The 15,163-nt window shown below is 35.8% G+C and overlaps 1 protein-coding gene across 2 annotated transcripts in view; it reads right to left on the bottom strand.

Moving 5' to 3' along the window:
- Positions 1-848: 848 nt before the first annotated feature.
- LOC126979115 (G-protein coupled receptor 52-like) overlaps positions 849-15,163 on the bottom strand; it is a 29,922-nt gene continuing 15,607 nt past the window's right edge. Inside the window, exons 2-4 of one of the 2 annotated variants that reach the window (XM_050828326.1) lie at positions 9,819-9,994; positions 7,587-7,843; positions 849-5,492 (exon numbers count right to left, since the gene is read on the bottom strand). In XM_050828326.1, the coding sequence (XP_050684283.1) occupies positions 4,896-5,492; positions 7,587-7,843; positions 9,819-9,993 (1,029 nt within the window). In that variant the 5' untranslated portion in view covers position 9,994 and the 3' untranslated portion in view covers positions 849-4,895. The remainder of the gene's footprint in view (positions 5,493-7,586; positions 7,844-9,818; positions 9,995-15,163) is intronic. The other variant, XM_050828327.1, reaches the window with a different exon arrangement.

The raw sequence follows: 15,163 nt of genomic DNA, 5'->3' as shown, positions 1-15,163 counted from the left end.
GGGCGGCGGTGATCACTTAATCACCAGGTGACCCGTACGCTCGTTTTTCCTCCTATTCCATAAAAAAAGGCCCGCAAGGAAGGTGACCCGTACCTCTGATGGTGTGGTGTCCAGAAAGTGAAGCAGTAGCCCGGCAGTAGTGTAACTTAGGCCCTAGCTCTAAACCGGAGCTTTGGATAACACCTTTACGATGCGCTTTTGTGTCATCAACTGCCGACCTAGGTACTGGAGGGTTTTGTGAGGAGCTTTGCTGTTGCTCAGGGGCTAGAAAGCCTTGTCAAGCTCGAAACTGAGCATGGTATATTACCCATAGCCAAAAATGGATATCGTGGCGCTCATAGTTCTAAAGTGGTTTCCACTATTAACAATTTACAATTGGTCATGAGTTACCACACGATGATGACAATGGCAATGGCAGTATCTGAATGTAAATAAAAATTCAAAAAATCTTTACTGTAGACCATAGATTGGGAATCGTCTGTTTAATTTACTGAAATTACGTATGCTCATAAAAATAGAGCCCCTGATAAATAGGTACTTTCAAGAAACTCACATACATATTTTTTGAAACGGCAACAGGAAATTATACATACTTTTAGTCCTAGACACATCTGAGTCAAGATGTGAGGTCTTTTGTCAGGAGAGCTGCCATTTTTAAATATACAAAGGTTTCAAGTGATATTTTCGATATAAATAAAAGAAGTGTAACATTAATTATTTATTTTTATATTCAATAAGAATAATGTTATAAATAAAATCTCAGATCAAATTGTAGAAGTAATTAATTTAATTAAGACTAGTTAGACTAGTTAGTTTTACATAATATAAGTTAATAAGAATAAGGTTTGACTAATTAAATTTTATACCTTCATGTACTAACATTATTGTATTGTAATCTTTAATATTACTTTAATAAGGTTCATATTATAACACAGAATATCTTTAAATTGTAATACAAAAAGCAGTAAGCGTCTTAACAAGTATTTTTTCTATTCTATTGAGACCAAGTATAACTTTTATGTTTGTAAATAATTTTATCTTAGAGACTTTATACACTACACAACTTATAGTAAATGGCAGAAGAAGCCTTTAAATCATTTAAACTACTTAATCATACGTATGATTTCCAACTTTTATCTTCGTAACTTGAACATTAATATTTATTTGAAAATTTTTAACTGAAACTAATTTGTCGTCCTAAGGACAAAATTTGTACTTTTTTTAAGATATAGATAAAAATATTTTTTTAGCAAAAAAACAACCGACTTCAGAAAATACTACTCTAAAACAATAGATATAATATGCACTAAAAATTTTATTGCGTATTTTTTTTTACGGAATAGTAGGACAAACGAGCGTTCGGGTCACCTGGTGTTAAGTGATCACCGCCGCCCACATTCTCTTGCAACACCAGAGGAATCACAAGAGCGTTGCCGGCCTTTAAGGAAGGTGTACGCGCTTTTTTTGAAGGTACCCATCTCGTATCGTCCCGGAAACACCGCACAAGGAAGCTCACTCCACAGCTTTGTAGTACGTGGAAGAAAGTTCCTTGAAAACCGCACTGTGGAAGACCGCCACACATCCAGATGGTGGGGATGATATCCTAATTTGTGGCGTGTCGTACGTTGTATTTTTATACAATCTAATTAATCTAATTCTAGTTATAATTTGTGTTATGTTTGGAATCGGTGTCCTCCCGCCGCCGCCACACCCTCGCCTCTCGCCTCGTCACGTTGCGCATGCAACACAAGCACATCTCATCTACAACTATGTATGTTCGCTGACACCAACTGGTGTTCAATAATACGCTCTGCCTATGACGATGTAGTGCCACACGATTATTAAACCCAATGTTCTGAGCAGCATGAAGTCTAAGAAGGCGCAGCTATGGTACCCTCCTAGTAGTCATTACGTCTTCATCCCAAAGTCTTCGTATTTAATGCTATACAAATTACCAGATGACAACTTTGTTTACATGACGATCTGCTCAAGCAATTTCTATAACTTTTTAAATCATATTTCGGTCATTGATGGGCCTGAAAGAGGAACCGTAGAATACATTCCAGCTTCAGGTAAATTCTAAAGTATCCGGTAAATTTCGCTTAACTAGTTACATACTCAAATTCTCAAGGACACGCAATTACATTTTATCTTTTTTCGGAAACACAAAACTATAACTCCATTTCAAAGAAAACATAATAATTAAATTATTTTCTTATATAATCAGACTTATAACTATATCAGCCAATGTTTACGTGTCTTGGTTCCATATTGTTTGCACGTCAATCCCACTATTTATTGAACGCCACTCGTATTAGTGTCAAGTGTCAATATGCTAAGAGTTACTCGCATCCGAGTTCTGACCTAGCCTATCTAACTGGATCGAAATAATAGGATATTGTGTATACCTATCTGTTATATAATAACAATAAATAGAGAGATTATTAGTATAATATATACGCATATCAGTAAAGCTTATCAGTAAATGGAATAACATGAAAATAATCCGCAAGTCTATGGACAAAACGCTGAAAGGAATGAAAGCAGGGGTGGGACAGACGCCTTAAAGTGACGTTTTCAGAAGACTGTAGTGCCATCTGTTAGTTGGCCCGAAAATGAAAGCTTTGGCAGCTGTCACTCGCTTTGAAACCTTTCAACTTTTCTTTATTTGTGTTACTGCCCACTGGTCATAAAATGGCGGCTACGCCTAGCGTTTGCACATGTATGTAGCTCTCGTGTTCCATTTTGCATATTTACACTACTAAATCTATCCTCTATATTCTATGTTGTGACAAAATTAGATAACTAACTCTACGCGCAATTTCAACATGGTAAACAATTGCAATACCTACATTAAAAGGTACAGTTAGTTATTTAATTGCGTCAGAACATTAAAAATGAATTTTATAATTTGGAGCTTATATATAGTTAGTTTCGTGGCCAATCTACAGATGGCGCCAGCTTTCAAATAGACAGCTCATAATGCGTAGAGAGGGCTCTCTTTTCCCTACATATTATTATACTCTTTGAATGAAAGCCATGAACATTATAGATTATGTGTGTTGCGTATGTGCCATGAGAGCAATAAATTTATTACAAACATTTTTAACTCTTTTTAAATACAATTCATTACTAACTTACTTAACTGTGTTAAAAATTGGTAACAAGTAAAATTAATAGTTAATAAATATTGTCGACAAATTAAAAATATACTTATCAATGCATTTGATTTGACGATTCTCCTAGATTACAGCAATTTTCTAACGTTTACGACATTCGAACTTTTATTTCTCGTTTCTTCGTCCATTATTAGGACTTGCAAAGTGTTCAAGCTCATACACCCATTTTCGTTAATCTATAATAATTAAATATCAAAACCATCTTTGCAAGATTTTTAGATGACATTGTATGTCATCATCACAAAAATGTCGTTACTTTTATAGGATTAAATAATGATACTTATAATGTACATACAATATATTAAGAATAAAATATATTTTATAATCAATAAAAGATTCTATTAATAAATAATCTTTCCTTACATTATCATATTAATATACATAAAATTTAAGTTTCTCGAATTAAATAATTAAGCTTTTCTCGAGTTAAATAGTTCAACTTAGTTTAGGTTATCACTTCAGTCGGGCGTCCCGAGTCGTTTTTTTTTTGGATTGGATGGACAAGGGCTGACTTCCATGAGTCAGGAAGTACGCCTTTTGAGAATGAGTGCCGGAATAAACGCGTTAGCACTGGCGTCAACTTCTGAGCTGAGGAACTTCCGATACGTTCTGAGCACAATGGGAGGAATGCCATCCAGCCCGCTCGACTTCTTTACGTCCCACGAAAACAGAGCTCGCCTTTGGTAGACATTTTTATTATGATAAAAAACATTTTTTTATTATGAAAAAAACCACGTCGATCGAGTCATCTAGTTATTGAGAAGTCTCTACGTAGGTACTATTCAATCATAAATTCTATTCCACGTCAATTTTAATTTCGAACATAATATTTTACTAAAACAATAATTTAAATCTGAAATAATCGTTACCAATAATTTGTACACGGCTATAGTAGAATATATATCAATAAAATTATACTATTTCATAAAAAATACATTGAAGAATTCCATACTCTTGAATTTTTTTTCAATGTGTTTCTTGTGTAGCGAAATTGACCTCCCCAAAAGATTCTATCGTGTTCAAAAGTCCTCCAATTTTATTGAACATTACTTACTACACAATACCTTAATACGCTTAACATTCTATAAAATAGTTTTCGGAAAGAGTAGAACAACTTCAACCCTATAAATTATATAGAAAAGTAAATGATTGTTAACCGTATAATAAAATCATAATTAATTAGTAAAAAAATTGTTGAATTGTAAATATTATATTAAATATTATATTATTTATACTGAGTTTCTTTTATTATTTTTTTTAAACAGCTTTCCAAGTTCTGATTAAATAAAGGTTCTCTCAGATAATTAGATTTCTCAAAGTTTGATTATATTATAAGTGAAAGTTGGTATATCGTAACATACAAAGACTCGCAACTTTTTACAATGGCCACATACTTATCTAGTAACTTACAAAAATATTTTTCTATTACTACGTGTTTTTTGCCGTCGGATTACTTTAACATTCTCTTATTTCGAATGGAATTGATTTTAATCTTATTATATATTTTTGTACACTGGCTTTCCTCAAATGTTCTTAGTTGACTTAGAACGTTGCACAACAATTTGCTCTTATTCTTAAATATAGCGCTAAAGTAAGACTCGTTGTCGAGTCATGTAAGTTCAACGAAAGCACTCTGTATATATATTCTAAACAGTTGATATTCGTTAATCGAATCGTGTATTGACAATATGAAAAAATCTGACAGCGAAATAGAGATCAATCATCATTATCCAATCCGAGGAGTTCTGCTTGTAGGCGGCCTTTGGAGCGACAGCACGCCGTCAAGCATAGAATACGCATCGCAAGACGGAACTGCGGACTCAACGATATCAATATTAAGATTTTCCAAAATGAATTAAGTATTCCGAGCCATACCATTCCAAAATGCAACATGGGTATCCTCAACTCCTCTCCGGTAAAGAACTCGTAGGTTCTAACACCGGCATAGGGCGTCCAACTAAGCCAAAATGTAGTGACCATTACAAAACTCATACAATGACTCGGGTTGGATAAATTCTCTGCTAAAGCCGTCGCGTACTCTTTGTCGTGAATCGGTGTGCCACTGTTCAACTTACGTTTCATTGCAAAAATATAAAAATAGTTATGAACTATAGAAATAACACTGGGACCCAGAACCAGCATACCTAAAGTAGCGGTATACGCGTAAGTCGTTCCCCAATCCAGCATACATATGAGTGTTTCTTTATCAAAGCTCGCATCCTTCTTGTATCCAAGAAGTGGAGGACAGCAGAGCATCGCAGCTGATACCCATGTGAAGACCATCCAACATTGACTTCTAGTACGCGTTTGTACCTGGACAATAATTGTATTTGTTTGTATTAACTCACGAAAACAATGTGTGTAATTTTAGGAATAAATATGAATACCTATCCGCATAAATATTCTAAGCAAATTGTAAATAAAACAGTATTAGGGAAAGGCTACATTAAAATATTTTTAGCATACTGTGATCTGACAAAGTTTGTTCTTAGTTTCACTTTTAAAACTTATATCAAATTAAAATAGAATAAAATACCCCCAATAACTCGTCTCATAAAACGTAATATTCATTCTTTTTAAATATGCGTAACTATCAATATTATATTACATCAATAGAATGGACATAAATTTTGTTACAATTTATAAAGATCTACCGATGTTTGTATGTTTCTGGATTCAAATTTCGAATCAACTTGAAACTTTGATAATGTCCCGCAAATTTTATAGTACTTAAATTCAAATATACAAAAATATTTCCTTAACCGAAGCCCAAAAAAGATCTTCTGCGTGCTTTTTATTTTATCCGGGCAGGATGTGTATAATTGCATGAACTGGGATTGTGCTGTACATATAATCAAAATGAAATCCATGTCTTCATCAACTAAACAAAATGAATATAGTCTGATAGACAGGTGAGAAAAACACAAAGATCAAATAAAAACAGTCGGATAAGTCCAATACTCACAAAACCGACGATAAGACCGACAGTGGCCATTCGTCGCTATGTTTGTATATATTATGCGTTGTGAAATGGCTGAGCAGATTCTCTCATCTCATGGATGCTTTAAATTACATTTGACCACGTCCTTGCACAAAATACCCTCCGCTGTTGTCATTGAATGACCTCAACGCGCATAATGCTCGATGGTTTGGGTCATGCCCCAGTGTTTTCGCAGGGCAAACTCTGCATATTTTTGAATTGAGTAGTTCCCTGGCGTGTATAACCAGAGACATACCTCGTGTTCCTATTATTCATCCATCCTACCCTTTGGGGCAGAGTTTGTTTCTGTTCCAATGTTTCATAGCAAAATCGGTGGCACATCAAAGTTCTGGTCAATGTGTGAGTTAAAATTATTAATAGTAAAGCTGTCACAAATAATCAAAAAGGACCAAAATTGTTAATTTTAGATAATTTTGTGGCATGCCCATCTGAGTGAAATCTATGCATGTCATCAAAATAGGATAGCAGCTTGGTAGTAACGCAATGGCGCTAGCCATTAAAAGCAATTGAGGAAGCATGGGACATGGAAACTGTCATCATACTGACATTTATATATAAACAAGAATAATTTTTGGCGAATAGCTTTCTAAATTTTCAATAGTAGCAATATTTATGACCAAATAAGTAAATGAAAAATTATTACTTTTTGTATTTATTTCATAATGACTAATATTTTACTTATTTGAGAATTTTAATCAAGGGTATAATAAAAATCATGCATCTATCTACGATTATAACCTTCAAGTAAAAACACGTTGGATTCCCACACAACAAGCTGTGTACACGGCACTAACCTTTTAAAGTTCAAATCTTTATCTTCCTGTCTAGCTATAAGTACATCTACAGTAAGGCTTATTAAGGAAGTAACATAAATCAAATACGTGCCAACAATGTATTATGCTTTTGAAATATTATCGCCACAATAGTCATCAACTGTTAATTTAAAATGAGTTGAATGACCGCGTGTCTCAATTTGATTATCCTTTAAATTGCCTAATTATCTATTTTGTCTTAAGAAATCGAATGTGTTTCCAATTATGGATTTAAGGCATTCTGGCTCATATGACAATGCAAGCAAAATGAATACTTATTATGTATGACCAGTCTGTGCTTCAGAATACATTTGGATTTTATAATAAGATGTATGAATGATAATTACTGCATATTAATTTGCAAATGACACTACATAATAAATACACAATGCGTCTCTCTACTAATCTGTATACAAAAATGCAAAGTTCAATTAAAGAAGATTATGATGGATGTTCTAAAAGATGTCATGTCTCTGCTAGGCCTAAAAACGAGCTTACACTTCATTTGCTAAGTCTCCAATATGTCAGTAGAACCAGATAACCGTTGTAACCAGTTGTAACGTGCTCATGCATAATAAATAAAATGATATATACCGTCGCACTAACCGTCTCATAACGGAGCGGTTTCCTAACTGCCAGATATCGATCAACCGATATCCACATGAATGTATATACAGAGACGGACCACAGAGTGACCTCAAGATAGCCGACGAGTCTGCACATGAGATCCCCAAACATCCAGCGTCCTGTTATCGCAGGGTACACGGACAATGGGACTATGAATACGCCACACAGCAGGTCTGCGATTGACAGCGACAGCAAGTAATAATTAATCACTTCGTTTGATAAACCTGGAAATACATTTTACATAACTTAGTAATTTTTAATAAAAGAGTAAAACTGCAGATTACAGCTTTCGGGTCAAAACTATCAATAAGAATCATACTCATATGTAACTGAAATATAATGTAATATGTCAGAGTTATAACTATAACTCTAATTCAAACTTACATTATAATTTACTAAACCAATATTTTGAAAGTAATGATATAATAGTGTTAAGCTTAGAGTTAAATATATCAAACGTGTTGAAGTCAGGAAAGTCAATTAAATTGTAAGAGATACTTGCAGATCGTATAAAGAATGAGTTAATTCTATAATTAGTTGAGTTATGACTAATGTGTAGTGTAATTGGTTGTCTATTTATCCTTAGAGGAACTCTGAGGTTTAAGAGTGAAAGGAGATAAGGGGAATCAATTGTAGATTTAGCAATTTTAACTACCGTAGTTATATCAGCAATGCTCGTTCTTTCTTGGAGAGGTACGAGTAGTATGTGATGTTTTTTGCACCTTAATGAATAGTCGTATTCAAAGGATTTCACTTATATTGTAGAATTTTTAAAAATATGCGCTGAATAGCTTCTATTCTATTTATATAATTATTATATTGTGGATTCCATACTTGAGAGCAATACTCGAGGTTACTACGCACGTAGGAGCAGTATAAAATTTTAACAGTCGTTATGTTTGAAACTTGCGAGCTAGATCTTTTATAAATCCTAAAGCTTTATTAGCTTTCTGATTGTTGTGTGTCATGTTTTTCATATGTTAATTTAGAGTCGTGTACGATGTCCAGATCGCGTATTTCATAAACACGTGTGTATGTCGTTTACAAATATGTTAAAAATTAGTGGGCCAATGCGAGATCCCTGTGGAACCCCAGAAGAAATTGTGAACCACTTCGAAAGGTATCCATTTACCGCTACAGCCTGTGATCTTCTATCAATCTAAGAATATTCAATTGCACTACATGTATTTGGATGCAAATCGAGGATATATTCATACACGAATTATATTAGTGCGGCCCGTAGCGATGGTGTGTATGCCGTAATCACATTAACTCACTACTTCAATAAGCACTATTATTACGTGTAGTATTTCGCACTTTTTACGGATAACCGTCAATTATTTATCACTTCGATAGTACTCGTGGCACTTTTATATTAATATACTTAATTTACACGCACTACTTTTATTTTAGATAATCACATTTCACTCAAAACACTTAATTTATCAACAAATAACAATGATTTATATCACGATACCGTGAAATACTCCACACAGCAGATTTGATATTTATATTTGAGGAAACTTGCAGAATGTATGGATTATGTACTATGCCAATCGCCGAGTACATTTCATTAAAAAAAAGTGCAGGTGCAAGTGCAAGTGCAAGTGCAAGTGCAAGTGCAAGTGCAACTGCAAGTGCAAACGGTGACAACGGTGACAACGGTGACAACGGTGACAACGGTGACAACGGTGACAACGGTGACAACGGTGACAACGGTGACAACGGCGACAACGGCGACAACGGCGACAACGGCGACAACGGCGACAACGGCGACAACGGTGGCAACGGTGACAACGGTGACAACGGTGACAACGGTGACAACGGTGACAACTACAACTACTAAAATTTTATGACAAAAAAGCTTTCAAAAGTTTACTTAGATTAATAAAAACATTTCTTTAGGTATAAAAAGGTGTCAAACTATTAACGTGGATATTAGCAATTTTTTCTGTGTAATCCATAAAACTACATTTTTAGTCAATATAATTTTGTCAAACGTAAGAATACACAAATAACCAATTATTACAATTATTACACTCGCTTACTGCTTGTAAGAACACTCTGAAAAAAATTGAGCTAATGTAATTTGAGTTGCTCTTTACTATGACGTAAAAATCAATAAATCGACATAAGACTACTTATGCTATTGTTCTTCTCAAGCTACGATATAGAGTTTCAAATAGTCATTGTTATTACCCTTGAAGTTAAGAAACGCAGCAATGATAAGAAGGTTAGAGATGATGATAGCGACGCCAACAACAGCGATGATGGTTGCCTGCGTGAGGGACTCTAAAGTGATGAAATACTGGTCTGTCATGCTCACTTCCGCAACGGCCGCGAAGGCTCGGCCGCTTAATAGCCGCGCCGGCATTCTGAAACATAATGTATTATATACCTTAGTAAGTAAAAGATCTATAAGTAGTAAATTCAAATTCAAATATTTTTATTCAAAATAGGATGTAACATCACTTATTGAAAGTAAAAAAGAAATTACCACCCATTCCAAAATGAATGCCTCAGGCCTGAGAAGAAAAGGGTGCAACGAACTCAGCGGGCTTTTTTTTCATCAAAAATATGTTTATGACAGTTTCTAGCAAATTCACTTATGTGCCTATAAGTAATGTATGTTACATTACATTATCAAGAATATATTGAGAAGCAACAATCAAGATTTTAATTTCTTTGAATTTTGCTCTCAATTATTCTTTAGGACCTAGGTTTTAAATAGCGCGAATAGCCCTTTTCTGCATCACAAATATTGTATAAATATCGGCAGCGTTGCCCCATACCAATATACCATAGGACACAATGACAGAACGTCATTGATAGGAAATAATACTATAGAAATAATTAAAGTAGTACTAGTCAATCCGTATCTGTCAGTTAATTGTCTAATCTTTTTAACCGCGTATTCTGCAGAACTAAGTCTGTTCGCCAATCCTTCAATATGGTGGATTTGTCCATTGTAATTTGGAATCTAGTGTAATGCCAAGTAATATAGCAGATTCCACCGGTTTTATCACCTCTTCACTTAACAAAACAGATACATCTACAAAGTTATACCTACACCTTATTGATGAATAGGCGACACAAGTGCGGTGGACGTAGCGGGCCCTTGCCGGCGATCACTACGTTAGTGACGAGTAGACCAATCGGGGTTCATTTTATTAAATATTGCATTTATGTTTTTAAATCATAATCATTTAGCAATAAAATTATTTTGTTTCAATCTATCAATGAATTAATTATAAGTAATAAGTAAGAATAAGAAGCAAACTCTTTGAAAAATATTGGCTGGTAAGCTAGAACATTTATTATATAAAAAACTATTACAATTATTTTGTTCTTTTAAAAATGGAAGTCTTTTGTTTTCAGTTTGTATATTCGTGTTGTCGAAAATGGTAAATGTGAATTGAGAGCGGTTATAAAGCATCTGCTTGCAAGCAAAGCTTGAAAAATGTTAAAATTAACAGCATACTTTAGGTACAAATGCTCCACTGAATTCTACAGTTGGACGTTAGTGCGCGGAATTTAAACATGGAAGAACATACACCAAAGAAGAGCCGCACTGGGTTTGCCCACAAATGGTAGTGAACAACCAAACAAATATAGAAGTGGTACGAGTTGTTTTAGCAGACCGTCATGTCACACTACTTTTTATAGCCAAAAAAACAAAGATGAACAGAGTGGCCGCACGCTGAATTCCCGGATTCAGAGACCATAATCTGCAATCTCTAAAATATTTAAGGTGAGTCGTTCGGCCAGAAAGATCTCTATTTTCTGAAATAGTAAATGGGTAATAATGATTGAATATCTAGCATGGAGCTACTATTACTGGCTCTATACAGAACAAATAAAAAACATAATTCGTGAGAAACGGCGTAGCAAACTATAAATATTATTTGTTCCATGAAGACTATTCCTTGCTCTCAGGACCAGCGTTTCTTCTTTTTATCAATGATATGTTGGAAACCTCCACCATAAATTGCTATGCAGAGGACAGTACTACGGATGACACATACACTGGCTATGCAGGTCTCTCGGGAAATCCTGCCTCACCTAGTATCGGAATACTGGGTTTGGAAATCTCGAGCGATTGCAATTCCTTAAAAACAAAGCCAAATAGGCGAAGAAGCTGGGCGACATAAATAGAGTACGGTTGTACTTCAAGCCGGTGGTCCACTTTCTAGCGCTCTATAAAGCGCAGGTTCGGCCACATATAAAGTATTGCTGTCATCCAGAGATGTCCAGAGTCTGGCGCACCCCAGTATCAGCTTGAATTATTTGACCTCGTGCAACGCAGAGCTGCTCTAATTATCGGCTTAATGCCATGTGCTCTGTGAACGGCTAGATCACTTGGCGTTGCGTATCGCATTTATCACGGGGAGTGTTCCAACGAGCTGTTTGACCTGATTCCTGCCGCCGAATTTAAACTTCGCACAACACCCCAAAAATTAGGGAGGTACGTGTACAGCCATTTCGATACACGTTTATACATAGACAAAATGCGAAATAACATTGCTTCGCCATCGCGTACGTTTTGAATCACCTAGGTAAGACGTTATAGCTCGGCGGCGGCTATTCGTAAGTGAGGACATCTCATGACATCTTCATTTAGTAGCCATTAAAATGTGAAGTAAAGCATAGGACTTCCACAAGTTCATCAGCACTTGGATAAGATTAAAATTCAGTATCAAAATGTACAGTAGTCTACATCGTTTGGATATTACATATATAAGATCTGAAAGCCCTACATGAAGTCAGTATAGGGAAGCCTAGCATAGATAATCATTTTATTAATACGCTAACAAGTATTGGATTAGTGGCAGTATTAGCACGCTTTAAGCCATCATCAACTCATGAACCATAAATAAAGGCAACAAAACTAGATGTATCTATGCATCGTTGTTAATTTCGCCAGATGAATTTTATTTTCGATTATGCCGGGTGGTTTGTAGTTAGAGGATTGCAAGTCTTGTAATTAGTAAATCGCATGGTCTATGTTGACTTATTTAAATCAATTCGAAGTGGCTTCACATGGGATTCAGATTGAAATTTCTGAACTCGGTAATAAAGAACAGATTGCCAGATCGCTGGTGGGTAAAAAAGTATCAGTGTTGTCAAACGTCACTTTTGTAGTATCCAAAAGTCACTAAAGCAGGGCTTCCCAAACTATGCGGCGCCGTGGTGATAACTCAGGGGCGTCGTGAGGTGATCTCAATAGGTTGGCTGTCTGAGTTGATACGGCATCGCGACATCATACATGTGCGAGACAGGTTTCTCTGCACTAATGCAGTAATTAAGAACAAGTACAGATCGCTAATAAATTTAGAGACAGAGACGAGAGTGACAATTTCAGAACATGACCCCGTTTTGAGAATCTATGCTCAGAAAAGCAAGCACATCCTTCTCATTAATACCGAACGAAAAGAGATAAAAAAGGGTTTGCTTGCTTTTTGACTTCTTTGTTTGCTTTCATTTTTGTTTTTATGTTTTGTACTTTATTTTCTAAAAAAAATAAGATGCTATCTGGAGTTTTTCTGAATAATTTTTATTAGGCTAGAACTACAGCTAGTAGGTAAATGTATGGTAAGAAGGCCAGAGCGTCGTAAAAATATGGCAAATTCCCAGGGGCGTCACAGTTAAAATAAGTTTTCGAAGCTTTGCACTAAAGTATAGTTCCAACCTTGTTCCAAGTGATTATATTGTTTTCTTTCATTTATTGCTGTCCTATCGCGATTTGCTCTAGTATCTTTGGGAAAAATCTTAGCATTCTGCGACAGGCGAGCAATAGACGTGCGATCGGCTTGCGTAGTACAAATTCGATCGCGTAGTGGTTGCTGCCGCACTGCTACTGCTGTCGCTACTGCTTCGATTTACATAATCAGCCCGTCGAACGCTCGTCTAAGAACGCTTTCGCACTACGTCCGATCAGATTCCGATCCATATCCGTGAAAACTATATCTATAGAACTATTTCTTTGGTAGTTTACGCACTAGATTCGGCTTCCGTCAACCGTAGAAATAGTTTTGCGACTACTTCGGACCGTGTTTTTACGAATACGGATCGGACTATGATCGGACAAAGTGCGAAAGCGCTCTACCGTCCGTTCCCAATATACTATCTACAGATAGAGATAAATTACTACCTTCTACTGTCAGTAATGAGCTGTCAATAATCTGAAGCTGTGCCAATATACCCGATCAGTCATTCTTATCGCCTTATATTGGGACGCATGAATTGAAATTTCCATACAAACTTCTATTGCTGGTAAGCTATACGCCGTCCCATTGACAGACAGCGTGTACGGATAAGGTGAGTTACCGTCCATAAATTTATTGGGACAGAAAAGTCAACGATAGTTACGATTTTTATCTCAACTAAGAGATAGACTGAATATTGGGAACGGCCGTAAGGCTTCAAGTAATAATAGTCAAAATAAATTTTTATGATGTTCTTGCGAGCATTATAATCAAAACTCAAAGAATATGATAAGTATTGACCTCTTTAATACAAGTTTTACTCAGGCAATGCGTGTGTTCAGCAATAGCTTTTACAGTGCACAAGATTCCTTGGTGTTGTTAAATTGTCCTTTTATTTTCTTCTTTATTTTAAAAATGTGCATACTTGTATTTCTTGAACTTCTGAATTCTTGGTACCTTGTGGGTTAGTAACACTTAATTAACTTAACAGTTAAAATGCCAACATTATGAGGATAATACTTCATGCAACTGCACCAACAGAGTATTCATGGTTGTAAACCATAACCGTAAACGTAACCTAAGCTCATATATTATGTTTGATGATGCTAAAACTGTTGCTGTCTAAAACTCAAATAAAAATAGGTAATTTTCAAAAAACATGAAAAGTAATCTTTATAAAAGCTCTGGTACTCACCCCTATCGTCAATTGATCTCAAAAGTTTTTTTTATAGAAGAGGAGGACAAACGAGCGTGCCAGTCACCAGATGTTAAGTGATCATCGCCGTCCATATTTTCTTGTACCACCAGAGGAATTACAGACGCGTTTTAAGGAAGGTGTACGCTCTTTTATGAAATTAACGGTATAATGGCCTATCGGAATTGCTATTCGGATAACTCCGCGTGATAGATACTGTAGAAGACACAAAGAAGCGACGTATCTACGCAACGCCGAGTGATTGAATCTTTCACACAACACTGGATTCTCGACACTTCGAGCTGCTCTGCGTTTGCACGTGGTCGAATGGTTCGAGCTGATACTGGGTTGCACTAGACCAGAGATGACAGCAATACTCCATATTATGTGGCCGGAGCTCTATTTATAGTCTTCGTTTTTATGGAACAGGAATCCAAACGAGCATATGGGACATCCGATGTGACCACCGCCGCCCAAACTATCTTGAAACAGAGAATCGCAGGCCAGAGGAATCGCTCCTGCGTAATCAACCTTTCGGGAAGGTATCCGAGAGCAAGCATTGCTCGAAAGTCCCCCCTGATATCTTAGATAGTGACTCTCCCAGGGCCGATAATGCTTTTTGCAGTTATCTACTTCTTTAGCTG

This window comes from Leptidea sinapis, chromosome Z (assembly GCF_905404315.1).
Source record: "Leptidea sinapis chromosome Z, ilLepSina1.1, whole genome shotgun sequence".
In the NCBI taxonomy this organism is placed as follows: domain Eukaryota; kingdom Metazoa; phylum Arthropoda; class Insecta; order Lepidoptera; family Pieridae; genus Leptidea; species Leptidea sinapis.
This window is presented reverse-complemented; position numbering and strand designations above follow the sequence as displayed.